The sequence below is a fragment of the Labrus bergylta genome, chromosome 6 (assembly GCF_963930695.1).
Source record: "Labrus bergylta chromosome 6, fLabBer1.1, whole genome shotgun sequence".
Lineage (NCBI taxonomy): Eukaryota > Metazoa > Chordata > Actinopteri > Labriformes > Labridae > Labrus > Labrus bergylta.
In genome coordinates, this window is record NC_089200.1 from 29,565,542 (window position 1) to 29,580,218 (window position 14,677).

Consider the following 14,677-nt stretch of genomic DNA (forward strand, 5'->3'; position numbering starts at 1 on the left):
AGTCGAGAAAAGAATCATTTTCTTTGGAAACGTGGGAATGTATGACGGCAAGTTACCATTTCCTGTTTCCTGTAGTTCTAAGGCTATATTTTATGGTACGACTTTGGAAGTTTGATTGGGACATGTTATCAGTAACAGAAAGGATTAACTTGGAAATCAAATGAACCCTGCGACTCTCCCAGAGCCTGAGGACATTTGATTACTCATTTGACTGCAGGGAAGTTCAACAAAACCATAAAACAGAGAGCTCAGTCTCTCACCAATAAAGCACCCACATTAACAAATGAATCAAATATTAACCCATGTATATTTACTCAGCGTACGAGTCATAAATCCTGGGTTAATTATTGGTCGGTCATTGGTTTGTCACCATATCAGAATTTGAAATTTACTTGTAAAAATCCAACAATGTCAATGTCTGTTTCAATACTACAGCAACAAATATAGAAATCATAGGCACCCAAATACGTTGCCAACAGCCTTTGGTTCAAAATATGACTGAAGATCTGAAGTTTTTTATAGCATTGGTTCTTTTCGACAGAAATGACTATAATGGAGATTCTATTGTTTTTTTACAACATGTGGTATGGCGAGGTTTCTAAGTATTGGACATTTTGACAACCTAAGTCAAAGTATAGTTTAGTACATAACTCAAAAGCAGACCATAATGGAGAGCAGGTCATCAGTTTCCATGGTCCATCCCCAGTGGGGCTGCTGGGAGCGGGTCTGGCTGAATCTCAAAATAAGAAACTGGGATACAGAGATGGAGTGAGAGAGAGAGAGAGAGAGAGAGAGAGAGAGAGAGAGAGAGAGAGAGAGAGGCCCAGAAGCTCAGAGAGGAGGAGAACAAAGTATACTAAATGCCTGAGGGAGCGGGCAGGCACAGAAATTTTCTGGCAAGGATAAAAGATGAATCCGGATGGCGAGGAAACGTCCCAGAGGAGGAGGAGGGGATAAAGGAGGGAGGAACAAAAGCCAGTGCAGGAGGGTGAACTCGCGTGTGCTTGATTGCACAATAAGCCGGGGCGGAGGAGACTCGTCCACTCATGTCGGTTTGTGTGGAGGCCTCAGGTCATTGTTAGTGCCACAACTAGTGCTTTTGGGAGAACTGGGAGGACGCACATCTGTAGAAATCTCTACTAGGAAAACAAATGATAGTGAGTCTGCCCAGAACTCCAGATCTGCTAATAAATAAGTCACTTTCTAAGTGAGATTTATTGGTTTTCCAAAGACAGAACTTTTCTTCAGAAGATTTAAGTAAGGAAAGACACACTCGGTGTCAGAGTGACGCTGTTCATTGGTGAAAAGGTGTTGAAGTGACGATAAGCAGAACACCTCAAACCTCTGTATCCAGGTCACAGACGCTCGTTCACCAACACTTTAAAAGCCTGATACTGGGTGCCTTCCTCCACTTGCACTTAAAGTGTAAATCAGTGTGACAAGTGAGAGCCCACAGGTCCGTACAAACACAGCATGAAGCAGATAAAACCATGAAGAGGGAGTCTGGACGTAGTTTAAAGAGACGAGAGGTTGGGTTATTAGAGGTTGGGAGACATTAGTCACAAACAGGACAGAAAATGTCAAATTGGCACAAAAAGGTTTTTTTTGACTTGTGATGTCTAATAAAATGGAAGTGAACTTTCTGATTCTTGTTGAGTGAGATGACCAATCAAATCAAGTCATGGAGGTAAGATAAGAGATGACATCAAATCATGGAATCAGGATGCATGTTATGGCGTAAAAATGATGCCTGGGTAGTCATGGTGTAATGTTTGCAGAATATCCAGGCAGAAAGCAACAGACTCTGACGCTAAAGCCTCGTTCACACTTCGGAGAAAACTCCTTAAAAAAAAAAGTGAGCTGATGTGAGAACGCAGCAGGAAATAATCAGGAGAATTCACCTCGAGCGAGTGGGAGAGGGTGGGGACGATCTCCGTGCACATAATTAAACTGCTGAATGATGGGGTTTTTTGCTCTTCAGTATGTTCTCCTCCGCTTTTGATTCTGTCTAATGACACAAAACATTTTGTATAAAAGCAAATATTCTCATTATAGCGACGTATAGGGGGCTCATATCTTGTCTCAGGAACCCACCCCCCCAACCAGCTGAATCCATATAGGATCTAACTTCCTCAGCCTGCAGACCGTCCCTCACTCTCATATCCACAGGTGCTTTGTTTTCTGCATCCCTCCTGTGATGGTGGGATGATTGATGAAAAGACTCTCCGAGCTTTAAAGAGTCTACCCGGCTGATCCGCTATGCAGGGGCGAGGTGAAGGGAGTTCACATTCCAGTTAAATCCCAGTCTAAACACCTGCATGGCACACAGGCTGCTTCACATGTGTTTCCTTCCTGTTAAAAATACAAGGTCATCTGAAGCTCACATCTTCCCCCTCTGCACAGTCTAACGTCTGGGAGATTCTCTATAGGAAGTGTCCGTTGAAAAAGTTTGATTTTTAAAGGCCTAACTTGTACACTGCAGATCAGAATATAAACATTTTCTTTTCTGTCTTTCATATAGACTGTGGGAGGATTGTATAAATATGAGCTTCTCTTTAAACAGCTGTGACTCACTCTCGGTGTCTCAGATCTTTTATCTCTCTCTTCCTTCTAATCTCTCCCACCAGATAACAAACCCAACTCTTCTCCTGCAGTAATAAAGGCAGGGTTTTAAAATCATTTTATACGACTTTTTTATCATCTCTTCCTGCAGAGATCCCGAGGACGCGTCTTAACATTTCTGTGGGAATTATTCCTCTGCGTCATGTTTAAGTCTGTCTTTGTGAGGGCGCTGGTCTGGGAGGAGAGACTGTGGAGGAGCACAAAAGCCGAGCGGGAGATCATATCGTTTAAAGACGGGGAGAGGAAGCCGACGCAGGTGGCCTGAAATGCTTCTGGCTAACAGCGGCAAAGACAAAAAAGCAGCTGACAATAGTTTTAGAGCCCTGAGAGCTGTCAATGTTTCTGCAGGTTTCCACGGAAAAGAATGCAGAGAGGTGTTGTAAACTGTATGCAGCAGGAAAGTTGGTTTAAAGGAAAGTCACACCTGTGTTTATCTTAAATGTGGGGAAAAGGTTGGTAGTCTTAGATACACTAAGAATAACAGTGACGTACATGTCAGTGCAGACAGACAGCTGAGCAGATGTTGAAGAGCAAGAACACAAAATAAATACTGGAAAGATCACACCATCTTTGAATCAGTCATGAACACTTTTTGGTACAGGAGCACTACCTTGAAGAAACACGTTTTTAAAGATACCACAGGTCAGAAATCAAAAACAAGCATGGGTCTATGCTCGTTATAAAACGAGTCTCCAAATGAGCCTTCAGTGTCCATCGTTTGTTGTCAGCAGAGGTTTCCTCCTCTCCATAACAAGCAGACTTTAAAAACCAGGAAAACACTGATTAGTTGATCGATTGTTAAAAATCTATATTTCTGTGACAATCACTATGTTTTCATGCACAACTTGATAATGCCATTTTGTTTTGGACTACTGGACTACTTTTGGTTAAAATGTGATGCATGCTATCCTTCTAGCTTATGGTGATATCCATAGACAGATGACAACACAACTTCTACAATGCTACTCATGTATGCTGTTTGACTCCAGAGTCAAAGCCCACATGGGCACTGTGGATTATGATCAGAACACCTAGTCCAGTTTGGGTCTGGTTGAGGTACATACATACAAGTTATTTGATCTACAAACACATTATCTAGATGTGTGAGTACCACTTCAAGAAGTACCAATTCTGCCAAATTAACATGTTACGAGTATTTTAAAAGTCCAGTTAAATCCAAGTAACACAATAAATTTGACATTTTCAGAAAAAAGCTGCAGCTGCAAGCTGAGCTGATAGCTTTCTAGGGGCTCAATTTGTTTTTAGGGCAGGAGTCCTCCAGTCATCATTCATTAAGTTTTTTCCGAAGTCTCCTCCTTTAAAAAGCACATACCATCGTGGATTTTATGAACACTGAATCAAACAGTCACACACAAACATGTCTCTATTTCCACCAGATGTCCAATGACTAAACTTGACCATCTGTTTATAAGATAAAATACAGTTTTGCCTGATGACATACAAACAACAACATGGAAAAATTGAAGGAGGGAAAGAAGTAAAAACAAGTTAGCCTTGAAGCTATCTGTGTGTCGATCGATCTGGACTCTGAAAGACTTGGTTTAGTGGTTGACTTGACTCTTGACAGTTTAATCACCCAAGTCCAGGACTTGGTTGTGCCGGTCGGCTGACCTGTGGGTATTCAGGATCATGTCAAACCTTAAATCCACTCTAATTGGACGGTCAGGTCTTTAGAGTCGGAGTGATAAGCAAGACGAGGGCGACTGTGTTTGCTCTTTTGTGTTGTGAAGGGGGAGTGTGAAGGGGAGGGGGTTTGAGGTCAGTGGGCTTTAAAGGTCAGGGGGGGTAGATGACTACAACCCCCCTACCTTCACTTCAGGACAGGCTTGACTTGTTGTGTTAGTAAAGACTGCTGGGGAATGTTTTTACATCACTTTGTGTTAAAGTGTGTTCAGACCAAGAGCAACACCATTTTCCCTGGGGTAAACTTGGAATACTTTGCTGGTTCACTTCTATTCATTGGTGGAAAAGGTCTGTACGGTTTTCCCATTGAAGATGAGCCGGAAAAACCAAATGCATGATTTCTGCGATGGACACCAATTATTGACCTTTAATTTCTGCTGAGGCGTCTTTCCTTCTGTCTCTGCTGAGTCAAGTCACCTCTGAGTTTAAATATTGCTTACTACAGATGTATTAACCCTAAATGAAACTTACTTCAAATGTTTCTTCTCACAATGGAGTTCAGATACACCATAGCTAAAGAAATATCAGAATGTCTGGAGAATCTTAATTCATAATTTAGTGACCAAGTGACACAAACATCCACCTTTGAGTCTGGCACACACTTAGAGTCTTAACAGACATTGAAAATGTGAGTGAGCCCACACATGATGACAATATGACCGAAACAGCACACCACAAACTAACAGATTCATTCACCAACAGACAGAGTCCTGACAGTCATAACTTTAAAGCTCACAAAATGTCTGGTGGTCAGACGTAACTTTAGAGTATACAAACTTGGACAACAGACAGGAACAATTGTGATAACACTGTTTACTGAACAGTTTTACACTGCGAGCTGTTGGCGAGCATTTATAATGTAAAAGGACAAGGCCCTGACGTCCTTCTGAGACGATAGAATCAGCAGAGTATGTTTGTCTGGCAAAACTTCAACAACTACCAAGATGCATCAAGGCCACAAGCCGAAGCACGTTGGTCTAATTTGTTAATAAAGTTGATTTATTTTGTTGCTTAACACAACTCACACAGGAAAGTATGGCAGGATAATTTTTAGAAGTATAAGAGGAAATACCAGCACACCAATTGGACTAAAAAGCCACAAATTACAATCTGTCATTTTTGCCTACAAAAATACAGTACAGAGGCACACAAGAGTAACTTTTAGATGCCCAGAGAGGGTGTAGTCTCACTGTATCCCGATGTAAAACACAATCTTTAGTACATCAAAAAATCAGGTGATAGCTTAGTTTTGTCAGAAGGGGAAAATCAGTCTGATTCTGTTAAAGTGTGTACCCCTCTTTAGTTAACACAAAAAACTTCAACCGACTAAGATGCCTGAATGACTTGAATTGGATTCCATTCGAGTCTGAATATGTAATTGTAGAGGGGCAATTACATTTGCTTTGTTTGGTCTATGCATACCTTGAGACTCACACACACCTCAGGGCAGAGCGACAGCTGATAAAGACTTATAATATTCCTGCAGTAGAAAAAACAATCCACTCTTACCAACAACAAACTAGAGCTTAACTTTGTCTGGAGGAACCTGACGTTTGACTCTTTCACACGCATGCCTTCCAGCAGAGAGGCCCCTAAACACACTTTAAACATTTGTTGGTCCTTATACCTGTAAATATACAGAAGAAGACGGGCGCAGGGGTTTAGTGTGAGTGTGTGGACGACCACACTCAGGAGCACTTGTTCTCATGGAGGGTCTGACCACAGGAATGTAAAGTGTAATCACTCACACGTTTCCCTTAAGCAATGAAAAAGCTTCCCCTTAATTTTAACAAAACGTCTCCTTTCATCAACAAACACAGGTTCAACCCTCCCCCCTGCAACTCCTGGTTCCGCCTGCCCCACCCTCACCCCATCTCCCCCTAATCACAGCAGCCATCCAGGGCCAATTTAAAGGAGCACGCGTGGGGTGAAGGTCCCAGAAGTGCAAGCGAGCACTGTGGTTTCCTGGTCACTGGCTTGTTGGAATGCTTGACTTGACAAAACGGTTCAAGAAAAACCACTTCAACCCCAAACCAGACCGGGTGCAGAGGCGCACGCAGAGTTAAGGGGGCCGAGCTGAGGGGAAAGTTCAGCCTGGTTCACTTCTTATTTCAACGTTCTGGTATAAAAAAATAATATGCTAAAGCTGATGTGTTTTTTTGTATTATCAAGTTACAGAGCAGAATATCAAACAAAGTCAGTTTGTTCACATAGTGGGAGATTCTTTTCATCAAACTGGGTCCCAAAAAATGCAGAGTCAGAGTCCTGAAGTTGAGCTGTGAGGAAGTGGACCTGACACTGCATGGATGGGATAAGACATCAAGGCTGTCTGGGACTTTTTCGGTGTCTGTCTGGGACGAGGGAAAGGGGGGGGGGGGGGCTGGGTTGTTGCAGGAATAAATGAGCCAGCCTTTGAAACCTGCTCTCTATAATTAGCAGGGTACTATATCACCGGCAGGTTGTCAGGACCTGCAGAAAAATGCTCTCAGTTCTGATAATGAAAGAGAGAAAGGGGAGTAGATGCTGTTCTCAAACGTGATTCAAGATTTACTGAAAGTCTTCTTCTTTTTCTTCTGTCAGAAGGATTGGAAGTCTTTGTTCGCTGTATCTAAACCAAAATAGGCTTGTGGCATTTTAAACACATTTTGCAACGATGCCTGATTCAAAACAATGAGAGAGTGAAGAGAACAGATTTTGCAGATAGATAAATGCAAGTTGACTTTGGGTATTCTCAAAAGGTGATCAAAACTGTCGACTGTTGATCTCCACTCACTGTCATTTCTGCATTATCACATGACTCCTAACATCAGCTGACCTAGTATAGACTGAGCGTTGACCTGCGGTTTCAGCATCACTTAATAAATCAAAGTTCCAGTAATGGTCGGACTGGGTCGATGAAAACAGGAGGGACCGACAAGCACACTAATGTGGTGTCCTGGTCTGCTGCTGTAGTGGACTCTGTAGTAGCATTGATGATGTGCAGAAACTTTTCATTCCAGGCCACAAGGCTCACAGAGCTGCATCATACATGTCACATAGTTGAAGAGAAGAACGAGTGTGTGGAGTGCAACCAAGAGACGGACGTGATGGAAACTGTGGGGCATTAATACATGGTGCTCAATCTCACTCTGAACTTGTTTAAGTAACAGTGGAGAGCATAAAAAACATTAAGCACAGAAGTGGAGAATTGTATTTTCTTAAATGTTACATAACATGAGGTATGTGTAAGGCACAGTGCTGTATGAGTTAATATCCATATGCTGTCTGCATGTAACTGTTAAAAATGTCCAACTGGAAAAAGGTCAATGAAATAGTCAGTGGTAAAAAAAAGAGTATACATCCACAGGAAAAGTCTGTCCTGTGAAATCTGCACATTAGAGCACATTGATATCTACCAGCGCAATATACAAACAGAGTACTTATCAGAGAGATAAGCTGAAAGATAAGGCATTGATTCTGTCTGTTCTTGTATCCGGGGTCACTTGCAAACACTCTTTGAAGAGGATATTATTACTCAACACAAATTTGTGTTCAGGCACAAATGTTTAGAGCCTTTTATCTGCACATTTTGAGCTGTTCTGAAGCTTTACGTTGTCGTATAACGATAAATAACAACACATATCAAAGTCAACAATAAGGGTATAATACAAAAGGTTTTGGAAATGGTAGATTATTTCAGGTGTAATGTTTCCTATGTAATCCTTTGGGGCAAATGCACCCAATCTAAGTACATCCACTAGAAGCGGCTGACAGGCTCAGATTGTTATTCCAAGTGTCGGAGTATAAGAGAAAGAATCCCTGAAAACAGAATGCCTTCTTGTTAAAGGCTTAATATGTGATTTTTCACTTAAATGTAATATAAATCAAGTATATCCTCTGAAAATAACCCGAGTCCCACTGTCTGTGATGCTTTCAGAGTTTTCTGAGTCCTATTTTCAGTTTGTTTACATCGTCAGGACGGCCGGCTGACTCCTCCCCTCATGTATAAAAGTTGTTTAATTGAGGGACTAGAGAAAAGAAGAATAACATACTGTACTCACTGCTTAACTGTGTTTCTAGATCACACTCATTTCAGGTAAATTTACATGCAGTGTGAAGATACGAGCATAATAAAGATCGCTAGCATTAGCATGCTAACACAACAATGCAGCACGAGTTGTTTTGGTTTCATGCTGGTGCTCAAGGGCGACATCTGCTGGATCAAAAAATCACATATAAAGCCTTTAATGTAAAATTATTTTTCTCCTATCAAGAACAGCTGTTCTGGAGAGAATCACTTTAAAGAAACAGACGCCTGCGCTCGGTGCACGGCCAGAGACTGTCTGCATGTGACCACTGCGATCTCCTTGTACGCAAAAAAAAGCTACATTATGTTTTCCGTTTGTCAGTGTTGTAGAGGGGACTCTGTTGCTTCAGCCGCCTCTTCCGAGTCCTTCTCTTTACGTCATGTCTTGACGCAGGAGACCCCTGCCTCCTCTCCCATCTGACAGCCAGGGAAAGTCCTGCATGTGTGAACAACCAGTTCTGGAGGATTTCAGGGGGCAGTCCTCCTAAAATTCTCTTAGAAATGTTCAGCAGTGCACATGTGAAAACGGCTTAGGACCTCAAATGATATCAGAATAGGGCTCAGCAAGGGAAACAAAAACTTTTAAAAGTCACAAGATTGTCACGTAAGTCTACACACAGTTCGACCACAATAATGTGTGATGGATTTAGCATCCCGGTTGTTTCCATAATGAGCAGAAAGAGCCAGACACAAGGCCAACAATGTGACCTAAAGCTGTGTGAAACAAATGCTCTTTTTTTTGGTCTGTGTTGTGGGACTTTCAGTCGGCACAGAGTCTGTACGAGGAATGTGCTCAACTGCTAGCTACAGTATGTGCTCCTCCTGGACCAGAAAAGTCAGAGGGCCACTTGCCGACGCACAAGTATTACAGACCGCCTCTCCACATGGAGCCACATGGTGTAACATAAAACCCAGCTGAGTGCTTGATCATGGTGCTGCACTACACACTAAGGAGCTGTGAAGGCAGCCAGACGCACACACTGATGGAGTGTCACAGGAGAGCAGGATACACACCAGGCTCCCAGTGAGTGTGTGTGTGTGTGCGGGGGGGTTACAGTGTGCGTGTGGAAGAGGAACAGAGACAGAGCAGGAGTCTCTCTCTCAGATTTCAACACACAGACACAACTTCGTCAAATTTGTCATCACCACAAACACATTGTAAAGGTCTTTTTGGTGTCATTTATCCAGTATCCAATAGCAACATCAGTCAATCACAGACAGTGGAAGCATCACTTGACGGTCTATATACGGACTTGAATGTGTACTAAGTACAGCTCTTGTGCAACGGGTGTTGTTGATAGAGAATAAAAGGCTTGTTATGAGACAGAGTGAAAGTGAAAGATAGACTTTGCACAAACACTTTGACCTGAATGTGTCAGCATTAAGCAAAGCTGTTAGAAATATGCAGCATACAAGTATTACTGCACACTGCAGGGAAAATACCTGCAGCATTTGGGGGTGCATGACGGGGACTTTCTTGCCAGTATATATTATTCGTACTTGACTGAGAGGTTTTTAAACTGTTTGTTTGTGCACCTGAAGTAAAAAGGGGGTTCAGGTGTAGTAAACAAAGATGGATTGATTCATATTACATCACTAGGGAGCCTATATAGCATGCAGCCTCTTACCTAAACTCATTCTTTTTTGCTCAGATAATTATTTAATGGCGCACTGAGGCAAACAGTGTCCAAATGAAGATGTACTGTACTGTCACAAGTCCGATCTTTGCTCTCACCATGGAGGTATTATGGCTGCCACTACCTACTACTACTTGACAGCAGAGAAGAAGAACTGATTTCTTTTTTTTATGTTACAATCACACACTACAGTGCCCTGAATTGGTCTCAGCTACGATGAATGAGGCAGTTTCCTACTATAAATCAGTGTCTTTCTAATGCTTACATAAGGCACAGCCCAGCACTGATTGGACTTTACAAATCAACCCTGACATTTAAACCACCTTCATTTCTTCTTCATTTTTTGTTCAAGTATCAAAAAGGTAAAGAAAACTATCAGAACCTGAAATGTACCAAAGGATATCATTCACCCCTAACAGAATCCTACAGTCATGGTGCTTTTGTGATATTTTTACCAGACAAACTTCTTCCAAACATCCTGAGTAGCTGACATGCCACCACCTTTCTGTCACCTCAACATCTCTGCAGAATCCAATATGGCGTCTGCAGCTGTGTCCTCCTGCAGTCGTCCCGGGGACAGAGGAGTCATAGCCATGTCATAAAAAACCCAGCCCCCGCCCGCTGACCTCCCAAGTGCCTTCAATTGCTCCATTTACACTAATTGTCATTCAGATGGGGGGGGGGGGGGGGGGGGGGGGGGGGGTCTGTTTTTTAAGGCTGCCCCTGACACCATTCATATAAAAAGCACAATTAAGAGTAATTAGGCGTTTCCAGGCATAGAGGGGGTTTATCTGATAGCACAGCACGCTCATCTACAGCATGAAGGGTTTGATCTTTTCATGCCCACATTTTTCAACCTGAAAATGTGGGTTAAACTATTTTACTTTAACGTTGCTACTTGTTTGGTATCAATGTTATAGCAGCTTAAACACAAACTGAGCCGTGAGTGTTTTATTCCTTAATGAAAAGATTCACTTTCTAAAGCTGATTTTTAAGAGTTGTTCGTCTTCAATGAGTTTGCGTGCACGCTGCTTGAATACAGAGTCAGAAGAAAACCATAATAAACTGAAAAGTGTCACTTGTAATCATGCATTAGCGCTCTGTGTCGAATCCCCCGCTCAGAGAGATGCTTGAACTTGCAAATATGAACTGATGGAGCCCCTTTGAATCAGGCTCAAAGTGGCTCGGGCCTTTGACTTACAAAATTGAGATATGAGCAGGATGACTCAGGAGATTTTTACAAGCACGCTGCAAACGGTCAGGAAGAAAACAAAAGAGCAAACAAGAGACACAGAAATCTCTGCAGATGTCTCAGAGTTTAAAATTAGAGGAGTCAGGCTCGGTTTCTTTTTTGCAGATAAATGCCTTCAAGCGGTTTAACCCCCCCACAGCCCACAGGAAGCAGGGTCTGAGGAACATGCACAGACCTGCTGGACCTCAACCAAAGCAGGGTATGTCCATGGTTTCCTTAAAGTGCTTCCTGGTGAGTTGGTTTATACATAAACACACTCCAACATCACATCACCCCCCCCCCCCCCCCACCACCACTACCTAGAAACAGCCAGAGGGAGGGAGGGAGGGAGGGGGAAGAGATCCAGGCAGGCGGGGGCCTCATGCTGTGTTATCAGGGTCATGAATTCTTACTTCTGGTCAGCTAAAGTTCAACACATGAAGCAGGACACCAGAGCAGCATGTTCAAACCAAGAAATAAGCTCAGTACATTCAAATAAACGATTTGTTGCTCCTTCTGAAAATGTCAGGAGAAAGTGTCTGTTTATCTACGTCCCAACATCTTCAGAATGATGAATGTTGTTTTTTTTCCCACAACACACACATATTTGGTTTGTTGAGGAATAAAGAAACAGGAAAGAACCCACTTTGAAAATCAAAGAACTGTGTCTGTACACCTGTTGATGCTTTAAACCTTATTCATGAGAGAAGTTATCTTTCACTTCACACAGCCGTATAAAGTGATCTTAGGTGAAATTATAACTCATTAAGGGGGTGCGAGATTTTGATGACGCATTGGAAATCAAAAGAGAAAGTCATCTTTAGGGAGTGGAGAGATGAGGTGGCTTCTTTATTGTTAATAATAACACAAAGGTTTTCAGAACTATTTGGGCTTCCTATCTGAAGGTGTTTGATCACAATGATACTTGATGTTTAGTTGTTTTCATCCTTTTTCTGTACTTCACACGATGACTTGTGCTCAGATGAATGTGAGATATAAAACTGACATGTGACAATCTGCGACGAGCACTGCAAAGATGAAGGTGTATGCACTTTTTAATTTTGCTTGTTGGTTGTTTGAAAGTCTTGTTTTTTTGAAATGTCTAAATCATTTGTGAATTTGTGGTGAATGTTAATGATGAAAACTCAATATAAGGCATAATCCTAAAAACAGCATGCAGCACTGTTACTGCAGATAGAGGTCTTGCAAAGTGCAAATATTCCTTAAACTCCAAACTTGAAAACGACAGAAAGAGAAGGACTGAGCTCCTTAGTTTAAATGTGACACCATGCATGTAAACCTGTGATGTCGACTCTATATGGTTCTGCATGTTACTAACATTACGTTGTTTTAATATTTGACTGCAGGCATGTTTTATTTCATGTTTCCACTTTCCATATTTTTTTGTTTTGCCCCTATATCTAAAGTTGGCTTCAAAACAACAGAGCAGTGCAGCAGATTGATATGTGAGTGAAGAGTCCACTCGGGACAGTCAGGCTGTCACACGCCCCTCAGCGTGGGAACACAGCAGCGTGCAACGACTACATGCAAACAAACACAACAGGGCACTATGATCATATCTTCTATGAACACATTATACATGTTGATCAAACTGGTGAGCAAAGAAAATAAGACTGTGGTTGATGAAAAATGCAACTTTTCTGTCTTTACAAAGTGGCTTCTGTGCGTCCTCGTCGCTCACGAGAACTGGAGCGAGATTTTTCAGGACTTTAAAAACTTTTTTGTAAAGTTAGAAACACGTTTGGTAAACTTCACTGATTTAATTTCTCTTCCTGTTGTTTTCAGATGTTTCTAGCAGAGGTCCAGTCCGCTTTAAAAGGTAAAAAGTTGAAATAATAGGATGGTTCCTCCTCCTCCTCAGAGACACACTGACACACAACCCCTCCTTATAACTGACTTCATAATCACAGTAAAGAAAACAGAGATTTGGGGGTACTCACGGACTGCCTCCTGTTTGGGGTCCAGGTCGGAGCAGGTCTGCTGCAGCCCGCTGATCTTGCCCTGCAGCCCCCGGACCCGCTGGTTGGTGGTCGTGAGCTCGTCCTCCAGCTCCTGGAAAATAGAGCATGCGTGCCGGGCCAGGTCCGATAGCTGGCGCAGGGTCCGGGATAGAGCCACATTACTAACGGAGACCAGGTCCTCGTACAGCAGACCCTCCTCGTTCGGGATTGGATACCTGCACAGCAGCTGAGGCTCCACGACCCGTTCTGCGAACGGCATGTTGGAGTAAACCCGGGATAAATCCAAGAAAAAGTGAGCCAAAGTGATCGGAATTCGGTTCTTCTCCCCCCCCCTCGGGACCCTGATCCGGTTCTGGTGGGTTTATCTGTTGTTGTTGACCCCCATCCTTTCATCAGTTAGAGGTCTGGTGGTGGAGGAGTAGTGGAGGACTGTGCGCTCCTGGCCGCTGCGCCGGGTCATCTGCTGCCCTGTGTGTGTTTTCCACTGCTCCAAAGTGAGAGGTGGTGTTTAAAAATAGGAGGGGGCAAAACGTGGAGCGGATTCAACGGGATACTGGATCAGGACTCCCTCCACGATGACCTGCCGTGATGAGTTCACAGACCTCCGGAATAAAATGAATTCCGGACTCTGAAACACTTTCAGGAGTTTGGAAAACGACCCCATGAGAAGAAATAAAAAACACGATTTTATTTGTGAATATAAAGTCATTATTCTGAACATATTTACAGAAGAACAAATGCTTTCAATGGCAAGACAAGTTTATTAAAAGCCTAGTAGCCTACATTTTAGTACAGGACTGAAAGAGCTTCATACAGGACATCGAAAACATCTTGACAAAAAATAAAACACAGATTTTTTTTTAGGTAATAAAAATACAAGATAAAAAATGATCATACAATAGGCTATTACATGTACTGAGCCAAACCGGACAAAAGGGACTAAAAAAGACCATTAGGAGACAGTGCTTTGAGTCCTTGATATTTCTGATAATTATTTTCTTCATTTATCTTCAGTTAACTTTTGTTCTTCAGTTAGCACCTGTGAATGTTTTTCTTCCGATGTATGTACTCTACACCTTGTTACTACACTCTTTTTTTGTATTATGAGATGTTACAGGTTTAAAAGGAGAGGGACGGACAGTTTCCAGGTCAGCCTTTGCTCGCCTCATATGGAAAAAAAGACACACTATTTCATTTTTGTGCAACGTGCAGGGGAATGTGGAGAAGCTATAGAAAAAGTCAGGGCATCTCCTAAGCATACCTGTCAAAAGAACTGTAACACAACTTTTTCAAACATGAACGGTTAAATATTTTCTTCATTCCTTCCTAATTTGTGATCAACAGTTTAGACGCCATCATTTACTTCCCTGTCTCCCTGTATCTTTTCTCCCTCCTCTGCGTGCAGTCCTGACAGCCGGCATGGGTACAGCTTCAT

At 42.4% G+C, this 14,677-nt stretch overlaps 1 protein-coding gene across 1 annotated transcript in view; it reads right to left on the reverse strand.

The window, feature by feature from the left end:
• nhsa (Nance-Horan syndrome a (congenital cataracts and dental anomalies)) overlaps positions 1-13,748 on the reverse strand; it is a 78,354-nt gene extending 64,606 nt beyond the window's left edge. The window contains exon 1 of the mRNA XM_020631507.3: positions 13,222-13,748. Within this exon, the coding sequence (XP_020487163.1) occupies positions 13,222-13,501 (280 nt within the window). The 5' untranslated portion in view covers positions 13,502-13,748. The remainder of the gene's footprint in view (positions 1-13,221) is intronic.
• Between the last annotated feature and the right edge of the window lie 929 nt (positions 13,749-14,677).